General features: G+C 39.5%; 1 protein-coding gene across 4 annotated transcripts in view; it reads left to right on the top strand.

Annotated features, from left to right (window-relative positions):
* Positions 1-23,635, top strand: part of CFAP54 (cilia and flagella associated protein 54) — a 315,472-nt gene that overhangs the window by 199,286 nt on the left and 92,551 nt on the right. For all 4 annotated transcript variants that reach the window (XR_005719649.1, XM_040232778.1, XM_040232776.1 and 1 more), the window contains 7 exons: positions 2,985-3,064; positions 4,647-4,816; positions 15,773-15,878; positions 17,865-18,009; positions 18,954-19,111; positions 19,283-19,462; positions 19,563-19,689. Coding sequence is in view for 3 of the 4 variants with exons in the window: in XM_040232778.1 (XP_040088712.1) it covers positions 2,985-3,064; positions 4,647-4,816; positions 15,773-15,878; positions 17,865-18,009; positions 18,954-19,111; positions 19,283-19,462; positions 19,563-19,689 (966 nt within the window). In the remaining variant the exon portion in view is untranslated. The remainder of the gene's footprint in view (positions 1-2,984; positions 3,065-4,646; positions 4,817-15,772; positions 15,879-17,864; positions 18,010-18,953; positions 19,112-19,282; positions 19,463-19,562; positions 19,690-23,635) is intronic.

Raw genomic sequence — 23,635 nt, 5'->3', positions numbered from 1 at the left:
AATCAGATTTGTCATTTGCTTAAGAGATGATGTGTTTTTCATTTTTTTGCTTTTTGCAGTTCTTATGTAGAAAACTTTGCTAAGCTACCCCAAGTCAACTGCTTTGCTTTGTCTCCTATCTTGGCTGTGTGGTGTTCTATGCTGTGAACATCCCATGATTTATTCAACCAATCCTTTGTTGTGTGTTCATTTTGTTTCCAGGATATGGAATATCTGCATATCCCTAGATACTGCCATATCCAGGGATATGCAGAAGCACTACATATTCATATTATAGTATATATTTCTATGGGATAAGATATCCATGGATGGAATTTATAGCCCATATATACATATAAAACTATATAAGCATTTTACAAATGTAATAATGTTGCCTTAAAATAGTTTCTTTTTTTAACTACTAAGTATGATATTAACTGTTTTTCATAGCTCTCCTCAATCAGGTAGAGGAATTTCTCTTCTGTTCCTAAGTTGTTGAGTGATTTTATCATGAAAGGGTGTTCAGTTCAGTTCAGTTCAGTCACTCAGTCGTGTCCAACTCTTTTCGACCCCATAGACTGCAGCATACCAGGCTTCCCTATCCATCACCAACTCCCAAAAACTTACGCCATCAAGTCAGTGATGACATCCAACTATCTCATCCTCTGTCATCCCCTTCTCCTCCTGCCTTCAGTCTTCCCCAGCATCAGGGTCTTTTCTAGTGAGTCAGTTCTTCACATCAGGTGGCCAAAGTATTGGAGTTTCAGCTTCAGTATTAGTCCTTCCAATGAATATTCAGGACTTATTTCCTTTAGGATGGACTGGTTGGATCTCCTTGTAGTCCAAGGGACTCTCCAAGAGTCTTCTCCAACACCGCAGTTCAAAAGCATCTATTCTTCAGCACTCAGCTTTCTTTATAGTCCAATTCTCACATCCACACATGACTACTGGAAAAACCATAGCTTTGTCTAGATGGACCTTTGTCAGCAATGTCTCTGCTTTTTAATATGCTGTCTAGGTTGGTCATAGCTTTTCTTCCAAGGAGGAAGCATCTTTTTATTTCATGGCTGCAGTCACCACCTGGAGTGATTTTGGAGCCCAAGAAAATAGTCTGTCACTGTTTCCATTGTTTACCCATCTGTTTGCCATGAAGTGATGGGACCGGATTCCATGATCGTGATTTTTTGAAAGTTGAGTTTTAAGCCAGCTTTTTCATTCTCCTCTTTCACTTTCATCAAGTGGCTCTTTAGTTTCTCTTCACTTTCTGCCATAATGGTGGTATCATTTGTGTATCTGAGGTTATTGATATTTCTCCCAGCAATCTTTATTCCAGATTGTGCTTTATCCAGCCCAGGATTTTGCATGATGTACTCTGCATATAAGTTAAATATAGTGTTGGGTTTTATTAAATGTTTTTCCTGTGTCTATTAAGATGATTGTATGTTTTTTATTTTGTATTCTATCAATAGGGTGTATTGGTTGATTTTTGAGTGTTTAATCATCCTTGCTTTCTTGGGATAAATCCCACTGGTCATGGTGTAAAATCTTTATATATATTCCTGGATTGTTTGCTAGGATTTTCTTAAATATTTTTGCATCCATATTCATATGATATATTGTGTAGTTTTTTCTTTTTTTCTTATGATGTCTTTGTCTAGTTTTGGTATCAGAATAATATTGACCTCTGTTTTAAAGTGTAAGTTTTATTATTATTCAGGTATGGTAAGGCCAACTGTGGAGAAGGAAATGGCAACCCACTCCAGTATTTTGCTTTGATAATCCTGAGGATGGAGGAGCCTGGTGGGCTACAGTCCATGGGATCACAGAGTTGGATACGACTGAGAGACTAACACTTTCACACACATACTTCAGGCCAACAGATCAGGGACTGACTGCCAGTGAAAACATAGTTTGTTATTAGAGCCCCCAAGAGGGAGGGGCCTAATACAACATGGGACTGCTGGTCAGGAGGCAAAGAGGGCCAGAGGAAGATGTGGGTCAGACTCTTCCAGGGTTTCTCCATACCAACCTCCAGGCATTTGTCTTCTATCCTTGTCTCTCTTGTACTTTCCCTTAGAAGACCACAACCCAGATCTTTCTTCTGGGCCCTCCTTCATCCTCAGCTGACCCCTAGCTTCAGAGCCTCCTAATTTAGGAGAAGAGCCAGGTAGGTTGAAGGTGGAAAAAGGGAAGAAGTCAAGAGTGTTTAGTTCCATGTTATTCTGGACTCCCTCTTCCACTTGGCAAACTTAGCCTCTTTATGTGGGTCATTTGTGCATTAATTCCTAGTCAAATAAGGACTTGTCATTTTTCTCCCTCTTGTAGTTTAGAAGCCAAGCTTACTAAAGCAGGCAAAGACTGCGATCTAAATTGTCTCAGTTCTCCCTTGCTCAGAATGAGGGCTGGCTTTGGATTATAGGTAGGAATGTCAAGATGTTTGAGGATTGTAGATTGTGCTGTTCCAAATGGTCTCACTCTCTGGTCTTAGAGTGAGGGGCTGGTGCAGATCAGCAGTACTGACACCTCCAAGGAGATCTTACTGAAATATTATAAACATCTAGAAGACTCAGAATACTTTGAGAATCGTATAGGATCCCAGGTGAGGAACCACTACTTTGTATCAGTAGTCGATTAACTTGAGTGGCATCAACAAACATATGAAAGATCCTTTAAGAATTGTCTTGGAGAAAGAAATGGCAACGTTCTCCAGTATTCTTGCCTGGAGAATCCCTTGGACAAAGGAGCCTGGTGGGCTACTCCATGGGGTCAAAGAGTTGGACACAACTGAGTGACTGACACACACACACAATTTGTTTTAAAAATCAGCCATAGTCTTCTAACATGATATTTGAGGACCATTGTATATAGCAATATATTTCTAATTATCATTGTGGTTGATTTTTAAACATTAAATTTCTGAACTAATGATAAGTTTTATAAATTAGAGTTCACATTTAAGCTAACCATAGATACATGTAGTTCTTCTAAAATGTTGTGTTTTGTAGAGATGTGTTTAAAGGACGAGGGAGGCTCACTTTGTCATCTGACAAAATTGAAAGAGAACTTTGTTCTTAGCACACTAAAGGTAAGTTTAAAAAAAAATTCTCAAATCATAGTGAATCAGTTACCAAAACGCCCATGCTTAGGCCCTGGCCAGGCCAACTTTCAGGTTTGTGCTTACTGTTGGGAAATCTGTTAGCTTTTCTTTCTCAAGCATGAGTTGGGTTGGGGCCAGAGATTGGTCTACTCCCCATGAGAAAAGCAGATGCTGAGTGGTGTCAGACTTTGACCTTTTAACTCAATTAAGTTGCTGGGGAAAATAAGATTTATTATTTGATGAGATCTAAGCTTTCCATACCCTGTTTGGCATCTCCTAATCATAACAGTGATTCACAACAGCAACAACAACAGAACCATTTATTCAGTGCTTACTATTATACATGACAGGCACCTTGCATTATATTTAATTCTCACAGCTCTGTGATGTACCTGTTAATCATTTTTTAACTATATTGTGCTGAATAAATTGAGGCTTAGAAATTGACTAGTGCCATGTAATTGATAAAATACAGATCATGTTCTTAACTATTATACTAAATTACCCTAGTCCTTATATAATATTTACTGCCCTATACAAAGAAGTCTTCAGAGACCTGTTCCTTGAAAGTTTGGTTGGGCTCTTTCTTTTTTGCTAATTAGTACTGTTTGTCCACTATAAAATCTTATTATCTTCACATTACAAGTTAGATGAACATAGTTTAATTTGAAATACAGTTGATCCTCATTGTTTACAGATTCAGTATTTGCTGATTTGCTTATCTGCTAAAAGTTACTTGTAACCTCCAAATAAAAAACCTTGGCTCTTTGGTGGTTATTTGGGAACCTGCACAGAGCAGAAAAGAATTTGATTTTTCTGACATGCACATTCTCAGCCAAGTTGAACAAGACAATGGTGACTTTTTGTTTCCACTCTCATACTGTAAACAAGTATCCCTTTTCACGGTGTATTTATTGCCACGCTTTTCACATTTTTGTGGGGGTTTTGTCATTTCACTATTCGAAATGGCCCCTAAGCATAAAGCTGAAGTGTTGTCTAGTAAATCCTAAGTTCAAGAAGGCTGTGATGTGCCTTTTGGAGAACATGTGTGTGTTAGACAAGCTTCAGTCAGGCATGAGTTATAGAGCTCCTGGCTGTGAGTTCAGGGTTAATGAATCTACACCATATATTCAATTATGTGTCTTTAAACATAGACACACGTTAAACAAGATTACATATTGACCAGCTGACAAAAAATGGTGTGACCAGAGGCTTGTAGGAACCTATCCCTGTATTTCTCCTAGGAGTAATTCTTCAGCATTCACTGACTCAGTGTTGGCAGGAAATTTCTAGAACACAGCTTCTGTGAATAAGCAAGTATGGGCATCAGCTGTGTGTGCAGTAAAGGGTCACTGTCTTGCACCTTACTCTTGCCACTACTTCCCTTTTCATTCTCTGCTAACTTTTCCTGTTCACTGAGCTCTCTTCTCTGATGATTTTGTTCAGATTTCCTTTTTGCTCTTCCATTCATTGTTACTTTTTAGTACATAAAAATTATTGGCTGAGTAAGGATGAGACATGGTTTGTATTATGTCTGGACTTGGGTGACTACGTGGTATTCTTTCTTTAGTCAATTTTACTGACAGAAGCTGAAGACAGGCTCAACACCCTTCTGTCAGAGATGGAACATCCAAGCCATAAGGACCTCTCTCAGTGTTGTGCTGGCGAACTGGAGATTGTGGTGGAGGTCAGACTGCAGCTGGCTGCCATTGCCCTGCAGAGACACCAGGCAGCATACAGGCGAGTATTTGCACACACAGTTTCTTCCTCACCCTGATTTGTTCAATATATCTCAATTTTATGTAAGCTTCAAAAATCCCTAGATTAATAGAGCAGACTTAGGATACAGGGTTTTTCCCCACATGTTACTACACTTAAAACTATAGTCCTCAACAAATGAGTTGGTTTATTAAAGCACATAGCTTGGATGTTTTATGTCAAACATTAGCAAATTCACAGACTTCTCCTTTTAAGAATTAATCTATTTTTTAAAAAGGCAGAATCTAAATTCTTTATAGCGTTTTACAAATTACACCTATGGAGTGTTTTTTCCAACCAATAACAATGAATGACCAATAACACTATTAAAAATTAACTCTATTTTTAAAAAGTTACTATGAACTATGCTGTGCTGAACCACTGAATACACTATTGTAGGTGGCAGATTTTTAAAATGTGATGCAGTTGCTAATGTCAGATCTTTCCTTTCGTTTGTTCATTGATTGATTCATTTATAGTGATCAGTATCTATTGACATGCCAAGTTGCTTCAGTCGTGTCTGATTCTTTGTAACCCTATGGACTGTAGCTTGCCCGGCTCCTCTGTCTGTTGGGACTGTCCAGGCAAGAAGACTGGAGTGGGTTGTCGTGTGCTTCTCCAGGGGATCTTCCAGACCCAGGGATTGTAACAACATCCCTTATGTCTCCTGCACTGGCAGGCAGGTTCTTTACCACTAGTGCCACTGGGGGCTTCTCCCAACTGTCTGCAGTGTGGGAGACCTAGGTTAGATCACTTTTCACTTTTTTTCATCTGCTGAGTACCTCTTTCTTGGGCTCTGTTCTAGACACTGAGGATACAAAGACGAATAGAATATAGTTTCTGTATTCAAAAGCTCATAGACATATAAACACTTGAATAGTTAAAATACTTCTCAATGATTTTTTAATACTGAATAATATAGAAATATGAGCTTCCCATATCAGTTATGATAATCACCTCTATCATGAGTATACTTTCAATAGTGATATTTTGAATAATGAGCAAATTTCTTATATTAACATTCATTCATTCATTCAAAAAATAATTTAGGGGAATCTACAATATGCTAGGCACAGTCCTAAGTTCTGTATCCCAGTAGACAAAAAAATACATAACAATATTGACAAAAATTCTACCCTCATGGAGTTTATAATCTAATAGAAGATAAACAGGCTGACGATAAACTGTAAACCTAACAGTTAGGTAAACTGTATAGTGTGGCCAAAAGTAAGTGTTATGGAGAATATCTGAAGGCAGGAGGAGGAGGAAGTTTATCCTTTTAAAATTGTGCTGTTGTAGTAAAAGGAATGACTCCATTTAGATGTTCATTAACTGACTGATCCCACTCCCCCTTCTCCTGCCCCATGCCCAGACAAGCAGAGAAGAAAACCTCGTTACCCCCTCCTTTGGTGCTGGTGGGAAGTCTAAACCACACAGACCCTGACCCACACATGGGAAGCCTTAACCCAGCACCGCCTGTTAACCACCATAAAGCCTAGTCAGTTACCTTTTTCTTTCCTCTTTAGACATTTTCAACCTGTTTGGGAGGTTGCTGTGCTCTTCCTGGATAGTTTCCCTATGGAAGTAATCAACCTCTTCATAGTCTTCTTGATGTGCTTGGCATCAGTGTTGACATATAACCCAAATCTGGGGTGGTCAGGGTGGACTTTATGATGAGGTGACATCTGAACAAATAAACATGGGGGTTGTCCATGCAAATACTTATAGACAGAGTGTTGCAGGCTGTGGGAACATGCCTGATACATGTTTGAGGGATAGAACAGGGTCTCTTGTGGCTCGAATGGAGCAAGTGACAGTTTTCAGAGATCCTCAAAGATGTACTTGATGGGGGAGGCAGATCATAAGGGATCTTGTGGCCAGGGTGAAGACTCTGGCTTTTCCTCTGAGAGAACTGGGGAGTCATTATATTGTTTTGAGAAGAATGACGTGATCTGATTTTCATTTCCAAGGGATGACTCCAGTTGTTAGGTGGAGAATTGATTGTAGGAGAGAAAGGGTTTGAAAGCAGAGAGATCAGCTGGGGAAGCTGTTATAATAAGAAGAGAGATGTTAGTGGCTCTGAAAAGGGTGGTAGCACTGAGGGTGGTGATAAGTCATTGGATTCTGGGTATATTTTGAATGTAGAGCCGTTAGAATCTGCTAATGCATTAGCTGTAGAGTAGTGAGGAAAAGAGAGGAGTTATAAAAGAAATTGTCCCCTACCAAAATGGGGAAGACTGCAGAGGTGCAGCTTATTTAGGGGAAAGATCTAAAGTTACATTTTGTACATGTTTAGATTGAGATGGCCCTTTGAGGTACAATTGGCAATATCAAATATTCTTGGAGTCTGTAGAATATAAATAGTATTTAAAGCCTCTGTTTTTTAAAATATGTATTTATTTATTTGTTTGGGTGCCCCAGGTCTTAGTTGTGGCATGGGGCATGTAGGATCTAGTTCCCTGACCAGGGATTGAACCTGGGCCCCCTGAATTGGGAATGCGGCAGAATCTTAGTTACTGGACCACCAGGGAAGTCCCTTAAAGCCTTCATAAAGAGTGAGATTCCTTAAAGAGTGTGAGTAGATGAATCAAAGAAAAAGACCAAGGACTGAGGGTTGATCGTGGTAAAAGATTGGGGAGAAAATGAAGAATCAGCTAAGGAAACTGAGAAGAAATGACTAGTAAAAAAACCAACCAAACAAAAAAACCCCAAGAGATTATGAAATCCGGAAAACCACGTGAAGAAAGTGTGTCAAGGAGAATAGAGTGATCAGCTGTGCTGAGAGCTCCAGGTAGATTGAGATGAGAACAGAGAATTGGCAATTGGATGATTTATAAACATGGACATCACCAGTACTTTGTACTTTGACAGGAGTAATTTTAGAAGGTAATGGGGAAAGAGCATGTTTAGAGTGGTTTTATGATAACACGGGAGGAGAGAAATTGGAGTGCGCAAGTAAAGATGATTCTTTTGAGGAATTTTCATGTAAAGGGAATTAGAGGAATAGGGTGAAGTTGGTAGAAGTAGGATCAAGACAAGTTTTTTTTGAGATGAGAGCAACAATAATGTATTATATACTGATGAAAATGACCCAGTAGAGAGAGTGAATTCGATGCTCTGATATAATTTGTACACAGTAGGGTAGGATCCCAGTCCAGTCTTCTCTGTTTCTCTAATACAGAATAAAATTATCCCCCAGCTTGGGATTTCAAAAAGGTCTTTGGGGACTAGCCAGGAACCTGCTTGCTGCCTGCCCTGAGTATAGTTGGAAAAAGAGTAACCTAAGACAAATTCCTCAGATGGATGCTTTTGGCAAGTGCAGGGTCCAAACTGGCACTGACATGAAATGCAGAAACCTTGAGAAATTAACTTTGAAACTGGTCTTGACATCATAAAGCTGGAGCAAAGACAAAGCCAAAGCTGTCTCATAGAGATTAACTTAGGAAATGCGGAACTCCCATGGAAAATAACTGCCGGTAAAGTTAGCACAGAGGCAAATATCATAAACCAAATGAAGAAACAGCCTCAGTAGAGAGCAAACAATAAATGGCAGACTTTGCAGCCCAAGAAATGAACTGTTCAAAGATGTGAAGGATGGAAGAGAATGAGACAAGATTGTGAAAGGAATAGGTGAATTTAGGGGAAAAAAAACTAGAGATTTTAGAACTGAAAAATATAATCATTGAATGAAAAGAAGAAATGATCAAATTAGATGCAAGCAATTTTTTTCCTCTCCTTTCTCAGTATACTGAAATTCTGTGCATTAGGTTCTATGCATTGGATCCAGGATTTGGAAAGGGACTTAATTTTTTAGATGGCCATCTTTAAACAGGAGAAGCACTTCTGCAGCCTTTGCAAAGGGGATGTCAGTTCAGCAGAAACCCCCCTTTGCTTGTGCTTAGATTGGTAACATACAATCGTCTCATTATTTCCTTGATCGGAGGCTTTCCCTGGTTGTTGTTCAGTGGCTTAATTGCAACCTCATGGACTGTAGCTCGCTGGGCTCTACTGAGTCCACCTCTAAATTTGATTCTGTGTTAGAGACAGTACAGGTTTGGGGGAATTTATAAATTTTTGTGGTTTCTAAGCAGTGATGAAAATCCATAAAGTCTGTTTGGGGCAGTGATTCTCAAATGTGGTCTGCAGATCTCTGGATGTTCCTGAGACTCTTTCACGGAGGTCTGTGAGGTTAGAACTATTTTTATAGTAGTTTATAACATAGTAAACTATGTGTATAATAGTTTATAAAAATGAAGATTTTTTTTTTTGCCTTTTCTGTGTGTTGTTATTTGCAACTGATGCTGCAAAAGCAACAGTGGTAAAACTTCCATCAGCTCACCATGAATCAAAGCAGTGACACCAAAGCAAACTAGTTGTCCTTCTGTTCTTCACTGCTGCATGCTTGCGATAAAAAGAAAACAACCAGGCAGATTCACTTAAGAATGCTTTTGCTGAAGCAGTAGAATCTGTTACATTCATAAATACCTATTCTTAAATAAATTTGTAATAATCTGTGGGAATATATTAAGTGGGAAGTGTACCTCAAGCACTTTCACTGTGTAGCACAGTCTGATGACTGTCTTGAGGAAGAGAATGCATGTGGATGAATTGAGAGCTGGCTAAGCTGTTTTTCTCATGGAACAACATTTCTGTTTGTAAAAACAACTGACAAACCATGATTATTCAGACTTGGGTATTTGACAGGTATTTTGTTGAAAATGAGTGAAATGAACATGCCATTTCTAGGAAAACAACTAATTGTTTTTGTTGCCAGTGATAAAATCTAAACTTACATGAGAACACTGGAGTTTTGGAAATTTTGTATTTGCCATCATGAGCTTGACAGTTTTCTAATGCTTAGATTTTTTTGGAGGAGACTGGCGGTGACATTAATGGGCATTGTTTTTTTAAAAATGTGTAACGAAATGCTTCAACATCAAGAGGATCTGTATAACTCAGGAAGCTTATGTTTTCTAAATGACCACATATGATGTTCCCAAATCCTGGTTAACAAGAAAGACCATTAGGTTTTCATGTAACTGAGTAGGGAAAGTGAATCAGTGGATGTTATTACATTTCACATAGCAACAAACTTAAGAAACTGTAATTTCTTGGGCCAAGAATCTGCCTGCCATGCGGGAGGCCTGGGTTCAATCCCTGGGTTGGGAAGATCCCCTGAAGGAGGGCACAGGAATGCACTCCAGTATTCTTGCTTGGAAAATCCCCATGGACAGAGGAGCCTGGTGGGCTACCATTCATGGGGGCACAAAGAGTCTGACCATTTGTCACATGTTGGTATAGTATCAAGGAAGAATATTCACAATTATTTGAAGAGCCTCTTAAAATACTCCTCCCGTGTCCAGTCACTATCTGTGTGAGGCCTAGTCTTCTGCACTTCAGCCAAACATTATGTCACAACAGACTGACTAGTCTTCTATTCAGTAGATTTCCTCTTTTCAAGTCAGATATTAAAGAGATTCACAAAATGCAAAAACAGTGGCAGCTTTCTCACTATTTTTTGTTTTTGAAAATATATTTTCCATAAAATATATTATTTATATTAAAATGTAATGAGTTTTTATTTTTAAATGAATTAGTAAATGGTAATGAATTTAAACATGACTCAATTTAATTTCCAGTATGGTAAATATTGATAGAGCTCTTGGATGGTTCTCAATAATTTTTAAGAATGTAAATGGGTGTTGAGATTAAAAAAAAACTTGGGACCCACTGGTTTAAAGTATTGTCACATTTGTAACTATCTTTAAACTATACTGGTAGTTGGTTAAAATAGACTTACATGGCTCAGAGGGTAAAGAATTGGCCTGCAATGCAGGAGACACAGGAGACATGGCTTTGATCCCTGGGGTGCTAAGATCCCCTGGAGGAAGAAATGGCAACCCACCCCAGTATTCTTGCCTGGCAAATTCTGTGGACAGAGGAGCCTGGTGGGCTACAGTCCAAAGGATTGCAAAGAGTCAGACACGACTGAGCGACTAAGTACACATAATAATACACCATTTTCCCCACTGAAGTTTGAAGACAAAGGAACTTTTACTATATTATTTCCTATAGAAAATAAATGATTTGAATATATAATGTGTAAATATATATTTAGAAAATATTTATATATCTTAATGTATATTATATATATGATTATGTGTGTTATCACTATATAGAATATATATGTGTATCTATATATGGAAAATAATGAATATATGTTTCCCATGGTGGCAAATGGAACTGTTTTTTCCAAACTGTGTCTCAGAGAGCAATAGCAACTGTGGAAAATATTTCTTGTTTCTTACTTTCTTTGTTTCCCCAGCTCTCTACATATCTTATACATACCCTTTTAGTATGGAGGATAAGAGTGATTTTTTTTTCTTTAGTGAAGAAGAATGAAATGAGAAACTAAACATTAAAAAATAGCATAGAAAGGAATGTCACAACAGAACTTTAATTTGACAACCAGATAGATGTATGCAAATAATATGCAAGGATACCAGAATCGCACCAATTTTAAGTCCATGAGCCAGGCCCTTGGGACAAAACCTGCAAAAACTTTGCTATTGCTGGCTGTTAGTGACAGTGTTGTCACTTGGGAAAGCCTACTGTCAGGATGAATGTGTTTTTGCAGGTGAACTTCACCCTCTGTGAGCTTCTGTTTGGGCACTGCTGAGAGTGTTGGACAGTCCCTTTTCCAAATGATGGTTAGCTTGACATTTCATGATTCTTCTAATAAAATTATGTGTCAAGGAAATTGAAAGGCACGTTCCCTCGGGTGACAGGTGGAGTGAGCCACATAGATTTTATGAGAACAAACTGACCATTTTTGTCAAGAATGTTAATAAGAAATAAATGGGATCAAAGTTATGCAAACTGTATTTCTACTCCTTTCAAGGCTGCCTCTCTATTTCAGAATCCTGTCTTCTTTTTTTAAATGTTCCTTTCTATTCTCCTTTGTATTTAATTTATTGTTTAAATCCGATAACATTTGAGCCTTTTAATTTTGTGTCAGAATGAAATGTCCTTCTGTTGGGATTCAGACTGTTTATAGTCAGTAATCCTCCTACACTTTCTGTCTGCCTAGTGCAGAGGAGAAACTAGAAGTTTTCCGTTGTGCAACTAAGCAATACCAGGTGGATTAAGACATACCAGTATGTTTATATTTAATTCACTAAGTTTTGAGGTTTGCAAGATTCCAAACCTTGTATCTCATTTCTCTTAAAATCAGAATTAGGCCTTCAGATCAGAAGAGTGAGATAAGTACTGTTTTCTTCTTTTAAGTTCTCTAGTTGCTATCCTGTGCTAACTCTGAAGCTACTCAATAAACAAAGTGCCTTAGAAAAGTGTATGTAGCCTTCAGGGAGGAAGGGTGTAGGGGAGAGGAGATTCTGTACCTGTATGCAAACCCCATCAACATTATGGTTTTTTTGTTTGTTTCTTGCTTGCTTATTTGATTTTAATTTTTTTTAAAAAAATAGTAAGTTTAGATAATCACAAGCCATATTTTAGAAAATACAAGTATCTAAAACAGTTTAATAGCTGAATAAAATCCTGAGAGTTTGAAATTCAGTAATGGCTGAAAAGCTTTGATGCTGGTTAACCACTCAGAAAAAAAATCAATTTAGTCCTCGCATTTTCCCTGTCCAACTTTATGCATCAATAATGACAGCTAGGAGGATTATAGCAAGGATGCACTGAATACCGTCAGTTTGCTGAGCACTCCTCTTTGCTGAGAGCATCCTGCTCTCGATAGAATGTCAACGCTGTGAGGTCAGGTACTGTATCCATAACCCCTAGATTTGCTTCTGGCCCATAGCTGGTGCTCAATACATATTTTTGAGCATATAAAAGACTAAGTAGCTCATTTAATATCCTTAAGATAACCCCATTTAATGAAGCTTACTGAGTAGAATGCAAGGCAAAAGACATTAAAAAACTGAACAAAGAGGGCCTTTTATATCGTGCAAGGTACAGTTAACAATCATTAGATAGTAATATAAATGTGGGACCAGGTAACCTTGTGCCAGGATAAACAAAATGCAGTGTGTTAGAATTGTAAAAAGGAAGAGGCCACATGATAGCAGAGTGATGAATCTGGGAACGCTGCAGGCTCCAGTGGCCTGGGTGCTGATCCTGCCTCCCCTTTCTACCTGAGCCACCTTTGTCGTTCAGTCGCTCAGTCATGTGTGACTCTGTGACTCCCTGGACTACAGTCCAGGGAGTTTGCTCAAACTCATGTCCATTGAGTCACCTTAGGCAAGTCATTTAACATTTCTGGGTCTCAATTAACTCATCTATCAAGTAGGGATGATAATAATACATACTTTGTAGGTTTGTGGTGGGGATTAAGTCAACTAATTCACAGAAAGCACTTAACATAGCACCTGGCAGGTAGTAAACACAGTAAATACAAGTTAGCATTTTAAAAAAAGATTGAGGGAAGATGAGAGAGAGGACATCTTTTAATACAACATGTGGATGCATACCAAAAAAAAAAAAAGGCTTTAAAATGTAATGAAGATCTGAGCATATGTACATACCTTGAGAGCTTATACACAGAGACTGTACCTTCTTAGAAGTATCCCTGGACCCTGATGAAGCTGTTTTCTTAGCCAGAAAACCTCACTAACTGACCCAAAGGAGATGGTGTACTGACCACAGCCAGGGAGGCTTCTGGAAGGAGAACCAAGGAAATGGCATGATCTCATTTACATCTTGAAGAGAGATCGATGTGGCCACTGAATAGAGACCAGGACCACACGGGTGGGGGCCATATCAGACAGACTGGCCAGGAAGTTCCCGCAGCTGTCTGGCTTGGAGATGTTGGTGGCTTGGATGGAGGCAATAGCAGTAGCAGTGAAGGAAGGAAGGAGCTGCTGGATAGTATCCAGATTTGAAAGTGAAGCCGACAGAACTTGTTGACAGATTGAACATGGAGTGGGAGGCAAAGGGGAAGCAGTGCTGATACTGGGCTCTTGATCTGGTGGTAGAGAACAGGAAGGAGGAGTAGGTTTTGTGGAGGAGGCGGAAGGGAGGAGGAGGTGGAGGGGCTTTGCTTTTAACCCATCCTAGTTTCCTAGGCCTTGTATACAGTTCATGAGGTTCTCACAGCATGTGTACTGGGGTGGTTTGCCATTTCCTCCTCCAGTGGGCAGAAGATCTGCTATTCCCTCCTCCCAAGGGCAGAAGGAGAAGAGGGTGTCAGAGGATGAGATGGCTGGACAGCATCACCGATGCAACAAACGTGAATTTGGGCAAACCCCGGGAGATGGTGGGTGAGGGACAGGGAGGCCTGGCGTGTTGCAGTCCATGGGGTCACAAAGAGTTGGACATGACTGGGCGACTGAACAACAAGTTTCCTAGGGTTAGCATAACAGAGTACCCAAGACTGTGTCTTAAAACAACAGAATTTTATTGCTTCACAGTTCTGGAGGCTGACTGTCCAAAAATCAGGGTGTTGGCAAGACCCTGTTCTTTTTGACAGCTCTGGAGGGAGCCCTTCCTCACCTCTTGTTGCTTCTGGTGTTTGCCAGTGATCTTTGGTGTTCTACATCATGCATGATGGAGAGATGCATCACTGCAGTCATGGGCTGCCTTCTCCCCGGGTGTCTTCACATCAGCTTTCCTCTGGGCATGTCTGTTTCTCTGTCCATGTCTGTCTTTCTGGCCAGTTCCCCCCATTTGTAAGCACAGTGGTTATATTGAATGGGGGCTTTCCAGGTAACACTAGTGGTTTCCAGGTAACACACCTGCCAGTGCAGGAGACATAAGAGACGTGGGTTCAATCCCTGGGTCAGGAAGATCCCCTGGAGAAAGAAATGGCAACTGTCTCCAGTATTCTTGCCTGGAGAATCCCATGGACAGAGGAGCCTGGCAGGCTATAGTCCATAGGGTCGCAAAAAGTCAAACACGATGAAGTGACTTAGCACAGCACGTAGCATATACATAGGGTCCACCCCAACGACCTTATTTTAGCTTGTTTACCTCTGTCAAGACTCTATTTCCAGGTCAGAATGCATGCTGAGGCACAGAGGGTTAGGACCTCAACACAGTTTAGCGCATAACACCTCTTAAATGCGATTGTTATTTACTATTCAAGTGGAGCTATCAAGTGAGCAGTTAGATAAATGCATATATTGTCCATTTGGCTTTCATCCAATCTTTCTGTGTATAAAGTAGCGTGACAACAAGCATTGTCAGGTAGATTATTCTGCACTTGAATTTTGTTTTGGTCTAGATTTTCAAATGCCCGTTGACATATATTATTAAAATATTTTGAAAAAGTGTGACATCAATTATATGTATATCATCATACAGGGAAAGAGGATGGGATGGTTTAAAGTGAAGAAAAACTTACATCCCAGGCAACAGGAAGTGAGAAGAGTTCCTATCTCCTGGCTTCTATTTTCTTCATTAAGTACATTTACCTCTTGGGACTTCTAGATACTGACTGAGCAAAAATTTTCCTTAAGAGTTTCCAAGTGCATAGCATTAAGCAACACAGTTTTATGGCATCAAAAAACCCTGGAGAACCATATTCTGATGTATGGAAAATACATCTGTGCTCATTTTATTAATGAATGTGTGAGTAAATTTTGTTCTAGATCTTGGAAACATTCATTCTTTTGTTCACACTTTTCATTTAAACATATTTTTTAACTTCTATTGTGTCTGAGCCACTAGATGCTGGATTTCAGCAAGGAATAAGATAAATCAGGTGAGACTATACAGGGGTTTGCAGACAGTTAATAATGTGATAAGTACTGTCTTGTGGTTAAGACCACACTAGGGCACACAGACAGGGCACCTAATAGTTTGTGGAGGTGGGTGGCAATATGGGGAGGGGTTTTTTGGAGGAAGAGACTTAGGAGATAAGGTACAAATGCCACAAGTGTAATACTAATAATGTTTAAATTATATTTTCTAATTTAGTGCTGCAATAGTATTTTCCACACTTAAACTTCTCCAGGATTCAAAACTTTTTAAAAAGAAGGTAGTAGAAGATGACTCAGAGAATTGCACCTCTCCGGAAAGTTATGTATGTATGAATTTAATGTTTGTCCTTATAATACTTATTATGGAATAATTATTGACATACTAGGATATTGTCTCTTTATTTAAATGAAACAAAGGGGTAAAGTACTGAAAAGATTGAGTTCAGAATAAAAAGATCTGTGTTTAAGTCCCATGTTGATGTTATTTATTAGTCAATATACCTTGGGCAAGTTCCTTAAAACTTTTTTAAAGAGCTACATAATCTCATTTAGGAACTTTCGGAATTGGATGTAATAGTGACTGAAGTCCCACCAGATGTATCATTCTAGTTTTCTAGTCTGGTGTCACCAGTAAATGAAGTTGTTTCACAGTTCTTGGTCTTCATTTCACTTTCGATTATATTTCTTCTTTAGCATTACCAGTGTGACACGTGTGCTGTTTCCCATCTTGAATTTCTCACAGTTAGATTCTTCTGCACTTCAGCTCTCAAATCTATATGGCAACTGGTGTCTCACATTCTTTGAAATTTTATGGACTTCAATTAGACCAAGTAATTTAATAATACAGAGTTGTTTAGGATTAAAATATAAAGATTCAGTACACTAAACCCTTGCTCATTTTAAAATGAATAAAATAAAGCTTAAAGCTTTACTAATAAAATTGCTACTATCTAAGTCTTTACAAAATAAAACTAATTGACTCATTTCTTACTATATTAAAAGCAATATATATGCTAAAAAGCAATCTGATTCTGAAAATTTACTTAGAGTGGTGGTTGTCAATTGGGGGCGATTTTGCCTCCCAGGGGACATTTGCAGTGCCTAGAGATATTTCGGTTGTTCTAACTAGAGGCAGTGCTACTGACATCTACTGGGTAGAAGCCAGGGATGTTGCTCAACATCCTGTAACACACAGGACATTTCCCCCACAACAAGTATCTGACCCAAAATGTCAGTCGTGCTGAGGTTGAGGAGTCCTGATTTAGATTAAGCATGACTTGGCTTTTCGATAGTAACAGGCATGTAGGAGATAAAGGTACATAGATAGATTTTTTTTTTTCTGTAAATCTAATCTAAGTAGTAGACCCCTCATTCTAATCATGATCCTCTCCCTGGTTCTCTGTTCCCTTTTTACTCTGGTTCCAGGAACAGCTCACCCTCTCCTCCTCTGCACCTTACCTGTCAGTCACTTTAGCCCCCATCAAGTCCAGGTCACAGCTCCTTGGTAACAGATATTGCTGACTGTTTGGAGATGGTGAACCGTCAGAGATTGTAGCAGAAAATTCCTAGAACAAAAAGGCATTGTTCTAGATGAAGTGTCTGAGATTGATAGCTCTGGAAGAGTTCCTTTGTCACCTCCCTCCCATTGGTCATTGCCTTTGTAAAGTGAAACAAGAAGGATAGTAAGTCATAAAATATGTTGGGGATGTGAGCAGTACCTGCAATATAACTTAGTCAGTTAAGACTGTGGGCTCTAAATTCAGAAAGACACAAGTGTGAATCCTAACCTCTGCCAGAATATGATGGGGTTTAAGCAAATAGATAGCCTCCCTAGGCTTCACTTCTCAAATCTGAAAAACAGAAAAACAGTAACCGCTCTTTGGTTTGTCAGGAGGATTAAGTGAGATAATATGAATAAAGCATGTAGCACAGCCCCTGGCACATAATAAGCACTCAATAATTAGCCAGTATTATTGTTTTTCAGCCTTTAAAATGATGGTCACAAAATTTTTGAAGGTATGGAAACTGTTGATATAGTTTGCAATGAAAAATTCAGACTGTAAATCTAGTTTTCAACAGTGGGTACACAGAGAAAAAGAAAGCACTTAAATGAGGATCAGTGTTAATAGTGATTTTACTTGTTTTTTGTATATCTTTTATGTTTTATAGAATGTTAAAGAATAATTTCTAAAATTAAAAATTTAATGTTATTAAATGGTATCAATGCTTCCCTTAACTTATATTTAACACTAGGCCAAAACTTGGACATTTTTAAGTGGAAAGATAATCATCATTTTGATATTGTTTAGGTGACTGAAAGTAAAGACGACAATTTTTTAGATCCTATTTCCCTAAATTCTCGAGAATATTTCAACATTCATCTGTGGTTGAGGTGCCGCTTAGCCCTGGTGACTGCATTTGTTGCCCAGATTCGTGGCATTGGAATTGTGAAAGGTACAAATATCCTGTTTCTTTAATCAAAGGTTTCATAAATTTTAATTTTATTTAGGTAACAGAGGTTTTATTGGGATGTATTTTATTATAACATTAACATTTTATAACTTCTTAGCTTGATCTGTTTCCAGAATTTTAAAAATAAAGATATTAAAGTGAGATAATATGTATAAAGCATGTAGCACAGCCCCTAGCACATAATAAGCACTCAATAATTAGCCAGTATTATTGTTTTTCAGCCTTTAAAATGATGGTCACAAAATTTTGACCATCATTTTATGGTCAAAATGAAAGATAATCAGTTTCAGCAGTCCCTGTATCACTGAAAATGGCATATATGTTACTGATGTATGCATCGCAGGCAATGACATTTCAGAATACTAATGCATAAGCCTTCCTGTCATCTAGGAAGGCAGCCTGGTGCAGGGGTCCAGAGAGCAGTTTCTGGAGCCACCCTGCCTTCAGTTCAAATACTCTATCCACCACTTCCTTGCTGTGTAATCTTGGCCAAATCACTTAATCCCCCTATGCCCCAGTTTTCTCCTCTGTAAAATAGAAATAGGGCACCTACTTCATAGGATTATTTCCAGAATAAATAGGTTAAATTTCTAAAGTTCTTAGTTTACAGCCTGGCACATACAATATTAGTGGTGGCAGTGGTTAATCTGTATGTGAACCTATCTATTTATGCATCTCTACCCATCTCCCAAATTAAATTATTTCATGCAATATCATTATTACTTTTGCAGCATTTGAATACTCTAAAGTACTTTCCCCCAAATTACATTTATTTTCGATATTTCATGTAGTTTTGTTTTCCATCTTTGCATCTTCCTTTTCTTCTATTTTATACAATATTCCTATGATAAACTTTGAGGATATTATGCTTATACAGTTTCTTCCTTTCTCAGTGCATTTTAAGTAACTGCATTTGTTTATTTTAGAAAATGATATAACAGATTACGTGAGCCTTATCAATGAAGTGTGTGTGGAGGCAAAAGCTGCAGGTGACAGAGAGCTACAGGCTGAATTCTTGATGCAAGCTGTAATTATCGGCCTACAAGAAAAGCATTTAAAGGCAGACATCATAAAAAGCCTTCAGGTAGGAAGGCAGTCTCATTCACATTGATATTTACTGAAGGATTCTGGTTAGAATAAAAGGAAAGAGTTTAAATTTCCATTAGTTACTGCTTATATGGCAGTCAATATGGCCAGCTCTTGTTTCAGTGAATTGTAAATGGTACTATCAGACATAATAATTTTATTTTAATAGGAGGTAATACAGTTGCTTGAAGGACGTGACTTTATTTCTCCTCGATCTCATTTAACCCTGGTGAGAAGCATGCTTTTGCTGGATGATTTAACAAAAGCTGAGAAATTCAAGGAAACTCCTTCTTCGAAAATAGAAAAATTGTATTTGTTGACTCAGTCTCACAACATTCTTATAGAACAGGTGAGAATGCTTTACTGTCCAAAAGATTTAGAAACTTACTCTTCTTTTTCTTATTGCAGACCACATCAGCTAATTACTTATTATAATGTTTCTTTTACAGATGATAACTTTTGGAGAAACAATTGAATTGCCTTCATCAAACACTGACTATGCAAGTCCATTACTGCCTTTGAAAAATATTTATCTTCCTCACATCATGTTACTGGCCAAAACAAAAATGAGAATTGGTAAGGATACTTAAACATATATTCAAGACACTGATGAAAAAGTTTAATTTACTTTCAAACAGGGTATCTTGTGAGTGCATTTAATTTGGGGCAATATTTATGAATACCCAGATTCCATTTATTTAAAAAACAGTTGAAAAATTATTATTAGTGCCATGTTATTCCTTGCACACAAAGACATTTAATTAAATAGCTGGTTATACAAAGCTGTTTACACAGTGTAATCCTTTAGTTGTTAGAAAGCAATTATCTACTCAATTCTTCCTTTTGCTGATGAAGGAACAGACATCTGATCACCTACCATGTGCCAGCCTCCATGTGAGGTCCTGGGAAGCTACTGGAGATGAAAACAGATGTAGTTCCTGCTCTTAACCTTGAAGATAGAGATAAACAAGTGAACAAATTATATTTAGGAATGAATATTATATCATTTATCATATTATAAATATTGTATAAAACATTTTAATATTTATTCAATATATATACATTTTTATATTTAGAAAAATTAATACAATACATATTTTATAGAAATCTGTATTTGATAACAACTACATAGGAAATCTGCAAGGATATAGAAAGCTTAAATATGATGAATTATGTTTATGTATGTCTTTGGAGGGAATGATGCTGAAGCTGAAACTCCAGTACTTTGGCCACCTCATGCGAAGAGTTGACTCATTGGAAAAGACTGATGCTGGGAGGGATTGGGGGCAGGAGGAGAAGGGGACGACAGAGGATGAGATGGCTGGATGGCATCACTGACTTGATGGATGCGAGTCTGAGTGAACTCCGGGAGTTGGTGATGGACAGGGAGGCCTGGCGTGCTGCAATTCATGACGTCACAGAGTCAGACACGACTGAGCAACTGAACTGAACTGAACTGAAGTGATGCAATTGTAATTAGTGTTATAAAAGATGTGGATAAGGTCTGTTGATAAAGAATAGCAAAGGAAGGGGTGTCTATTTAAGTACTGAATAGAATAATTGGGAAACGCCTCTTTGGGGAGGTGGTACTTAACTCTGGACTGTAAGCATTATGCATATGCATAGTGGAGTCATGAATATGTATAGTGGAGTCATGCATAGTGGAGGCAGAGCGAGCAGTGAGTTGTAGGTTCTGAGGTCAGGACACACTTGACATATTCCAGAACTGCAAAGAGACCATTACAGCCAGAGCAGAGTCAGGTAGGGGCAGCCTAATGGGAGGAGGTGATCAGGGAACAGTTTATGTTTCAAAGGATTACCCTGGCTTCTGGGTGAAGAATAGATTGGGGGATAGCCTGAAGCCCGCCAAGAGAGGACCTGATTGTAGAAGGTAGGCCAGTAAGCCAGAGGTATATGTGAGTGTGTGTGTGTGTGTGTGTGTGCTCAGTTGCTCAGTCATGTCTGACTTTTTGTGGCCCCAGGGACTGTCGCCTGCCAGGCTCCTCTGCCCATGGAATTTTCCAGGCAAGGGTACTGGAGCGGAGTGCCATTTCCTTCTCCAGGGGATCTTCCTGATCCAGGGATCGGATCAGCATCTCTTATATTTCCTACATTGGCAGATTGTTTACCATATAACTCCTAGGAAAGCAGTATTACTACCCTTCACAGGCGCTCACAGACACTGTTGACCCAGAGCTATGTGCCTCTAGCTCCAAGGCTCTTGTCTGTCTCAGAGGGCTGAAAATCTTGCAACAGCTCTCTCTGTTCTAACCTATATTAATCACGCCTTTAAAAAAAAGAAAAGAAATGTATATCTGGGGCTTTCATAGTGGCTTAGTGGTAAAGAATCCATCTGCCGATGCATGGGTTCAATCCCTGATCGGGAAAGATCCCACAAGCCACCAAGCAACTAAACCCATGCACCACAACTATTAAGCCTGTACTCTGGGGCCTGGAGCTGCAACTACTGAATTCCAGCTGCCCTAGAGCACATGCTCTCCAACAAAAGATGTCACCACAATGGGAAGCCCCTGCAGTGCAAGAAGCTAGAGGGTAGCCCCCACTTACCACAACTAGAGAAAAGTCAGTGCAGCAACAAAGACAAAACACAGCCAAAAATAAATACATAAATAAAATTATTTTTAAAAATGTATTCCTGATGCTTTGACATCCGGAATCTTGCTGACCAGGGAGGGACTTCCCCTCTCAGGGTTAGCCAGTTCTTAGAGATTAGTTAACCACTTTCCTGTGATGGTGACTTTTATATGCAAACCAGCTTTTCCAGAGCCCACACCCAAAACCTTTACTGAGCTTGCTGGGTTCTTACCCTTGGGGCCAATATTTCTCTGCCCTAATCACCCCAGAGATAAATATACACTACTGGCAGAGACCACTGAAATTATATAAACTAGCCAATCCTAAACCTTGGTCTGCTTACACTACCCACCCACTCCTTTCCATAAAAAACACAATAAAGACTCTTGCCCGGGGGGCGGTCCTAAGATGGCGGAGGAATAGGAGAGGGAGACCACTTTCTCCCTCACAAATTCATCAAAAGAACATTTCAACGCTGAGCAAATCCACAAAACAACTTCTGAATGCTGGCAGAGGACATCAAGCACCCAGAAAAGCAGATCATCGTCTTCAAAAACAGGTAGGAAAAAAATATAAAAGACGAAAAAAGAGACAAAGGAGGTGGGGAGGGAGCTCCGTCCCGGGAAGGGAATCCTGTCCCGGGAAGGGAATCCCATCCCAGGAAGGGAATCTTAAGAAGAGAGGTTTCCAAACACCAGGAAACACTCTCCCTGCCAAGTCTGTGGCGAGCCTTGGAAGCACAAAGGGCAACATAACAGGAAGGAAAAATAAATAAATAATTAAAACCAACAGATTACAAGCCCAACAGTAATTCCCCCAGCAGAAGAGCAGCGCAGATGCCTGCATCCGCCACTAGCAAGTGGGGGCAGGGCAGGGAGGCGTGGGAGGCCCGGGCTGCAGTGCTTTTTAAGAAGCCGGCAGGAACGCCCTGCATGCAACCAGAATGAACTAACTTGGGCTAGCAAACCAGACTGTGGGATAGCTACCATGCAAAAAGCTCGAACATAAGACACCGCCAGGACCATGCACAGAACAAAGGATGGAACGGAAATAGCCGGCTGCAGACCATCCCCCGCCGGGGACAGGCAGCCAGAACTGTAAGGGCTGGTAGGGGGCAATCACAGCCCCAGAGAGACTTTACCTACCAAACTGCAAGCAGGCTTCTTTGCTAAGACTTCTGGGGATTCTGGACAGTCACCATCCGCCTCACAAGGGACGCCAGCCGTACACGCAGAAAACTGAGCAGCAGAGATGGGAAAGGTGATAAGTCGCAGTGACCGCACTCGCCAAACACCTGAGATACTCAGACCTGGGAAGGGCACAAAATGCAGGCCCAACCAAATCTGCGCCTCTGAGGGCTACCTGAGTGGCTTAGACCGGGGAGGTGCATGCAGCCTAGGGCCAGCCTCAGATGGTTCCCAGCGGAGCAACATAGAGCCTGAGCAGTTTGTGCGCTGCGAGCAGGAGCAGGCCCAGCGGGGCTGAGACACTGCATTCACACGACAGTGTTATTTGTTTGCAGCATCCCTCCCTCCCCACAGCACAACTGAACAAGTGAGCCTAAAAAAAAAAAAAGTGGTCCCCCCCACCCCCCCCCCCCCCGTGTCAGGACGGAAATCAGACACTGAAGAGACCAGCAAACAGAAGAAGTTAAACAGAGGGAACCGCCTTGGAAGTGACCCCACACTGCCCACAACACCAGAGAAAGGGCCAGATATATCTTTACTATTTTTACGATCATTCTTTTTTTTTCTTTTTTCTTTTTGTTTTTTGTTGTTGTTGTTGTGTGGTTGTTTTTTTCTTCTTTTCCTTTTCTTCTTCTTTTTTTTCTAACTTTTTAAAATTGTTAAGTCCTCTATTTCTCCTTTAATTTTTATTTCTATAACCTACTATTACTTTTCAAAAAAAAAAAAAAGACCCTATTTTT

This window comes from Oryx dammah, unplaced genomic scaffold, assembly GCF_014754425.2.
Source record: "Oryx dammah isolate SB20612 unplaced genomic scaffold, SCBI_Odam_1.1 HiC_scaffold_29, whole genome shotgun sequence".
NCBI classification, from domain to species: Eukaryota; Metazoa; Chordata; class Mammalia; order Artiodactyla; family Bovidae; genus Oryx; species Oryx dammah.
This window is presented reverse-complemented; position numbering and strand designations above follow the sequence as displayed.